At 60.9% G+C, this 745-nt stretch overlaps 1 protein-coding gene across 1 annotated transcript in view; it reads right to left on the bottom strand.

The window, feature by feature from the left end:
• Nucleotides 1-438: 438 nt before the first annotated feature.
• LOC104465897 (cholesterol side-chain cleavage enzyme, mitochondrial-like) overlaps nucleotides 439-745 on the bottom strand; it is a gene marked incomplete at its 5' end in the record, with an annotated part of 2,964 nt that continues 2,657 nt past the window's right edge. Inside the window, 2 exon segments of the mRNA XM_010079121.1 lie at nucleotides 439-561; nucleotides 674-745. The exon segment at nucleotides 674-745 is cut by the window's right edge and continues 114 nt beyond it. Coding sequence (XP_010077423.1) covers nucleotides 439-561; nucleotides 674-745 — 195 coding nt within the window.

Raw genomic sequence — 745 nt, 5'->3', positions numbered from 1 at the left:
GAAGACCCCAGCCCCTGACCCCCCTGCCCTAGCCCACACCTGGCGAGAGCGATGGAAAAACCCAATGCTGGCAAAAAGGAGCCGGTGCTTTTCCGTGTGATGAAATTACGGAGCAAATTCAAGGCGAAGCAAAACATTAGAGGGGGTCAGAGGACCCACAGCGCTGCCCCTGGGGACCCCTGAGGAGCCGGAGGGGTGCAGCAGCACCCACCCCAGGGGGGGGTCCCAGGGGCAGCAGTGGGGGTTTTGCTCTGGTTTATCTCCCCTGTGGCGTAAGCGCAGCCTTGAGTGAAGGCAGGGATGCGGTGAGCCAAGGCTGTGGCCGTGAAAGCGTCCCAGCCATCCCCCAATTTTTTTGAGGGAGCCGAAAGTGCCTGCCGGGCTAGTGGGGTGCCCCCCAAACTGGGATGGGCTGGGTGTCACCCAGGATTGGGACCCTCACGGCTGGGACTCGAGCGGCCGTAAGGTCAGGTAAATGGGTTTGTCCGGGATCAGGATGAGATCAAACTTAGTCCCGACTTCCACCGCTCGCATGGTTTCGATCTTAAAGTTCTCCAGGATCTGCAATGGAGGAGAAGAGTAGCTGGAAAATGCTGGAGGTACCAACCCCCTCTCCCCGTGCCACCTCCCTCGTCCCTTCCTGTCCCTGTGTCCCCAGCAGCAGGATGCTCACGTGCATGAGGAAGAGCTGCATCTCCAGCTCAGCGATGCGGCGGCCCAGGCACTGCCGGGGGCGGAAACCGAA

This window comes from Pterocles gutturalis, unplaced genomic scaffold (genome assembly GCF_000699245.1).
Source record: "Pterocles gutturalis isolate BGI_N339 unplaced genomic scaffold, ASM69924v1 scaffold36098, whole genome shotgun sequence".
NCBI lineage: Eukaryota > Metazoa > Chordata > Aves > Pterocliformes > Pteroclidae > Pterocles > Pterocles gutturalis.
Note: the sequence above shows the minus strand (reverse complement) of the source record. Positions and strands in the feature narration are given on the sequence as shown.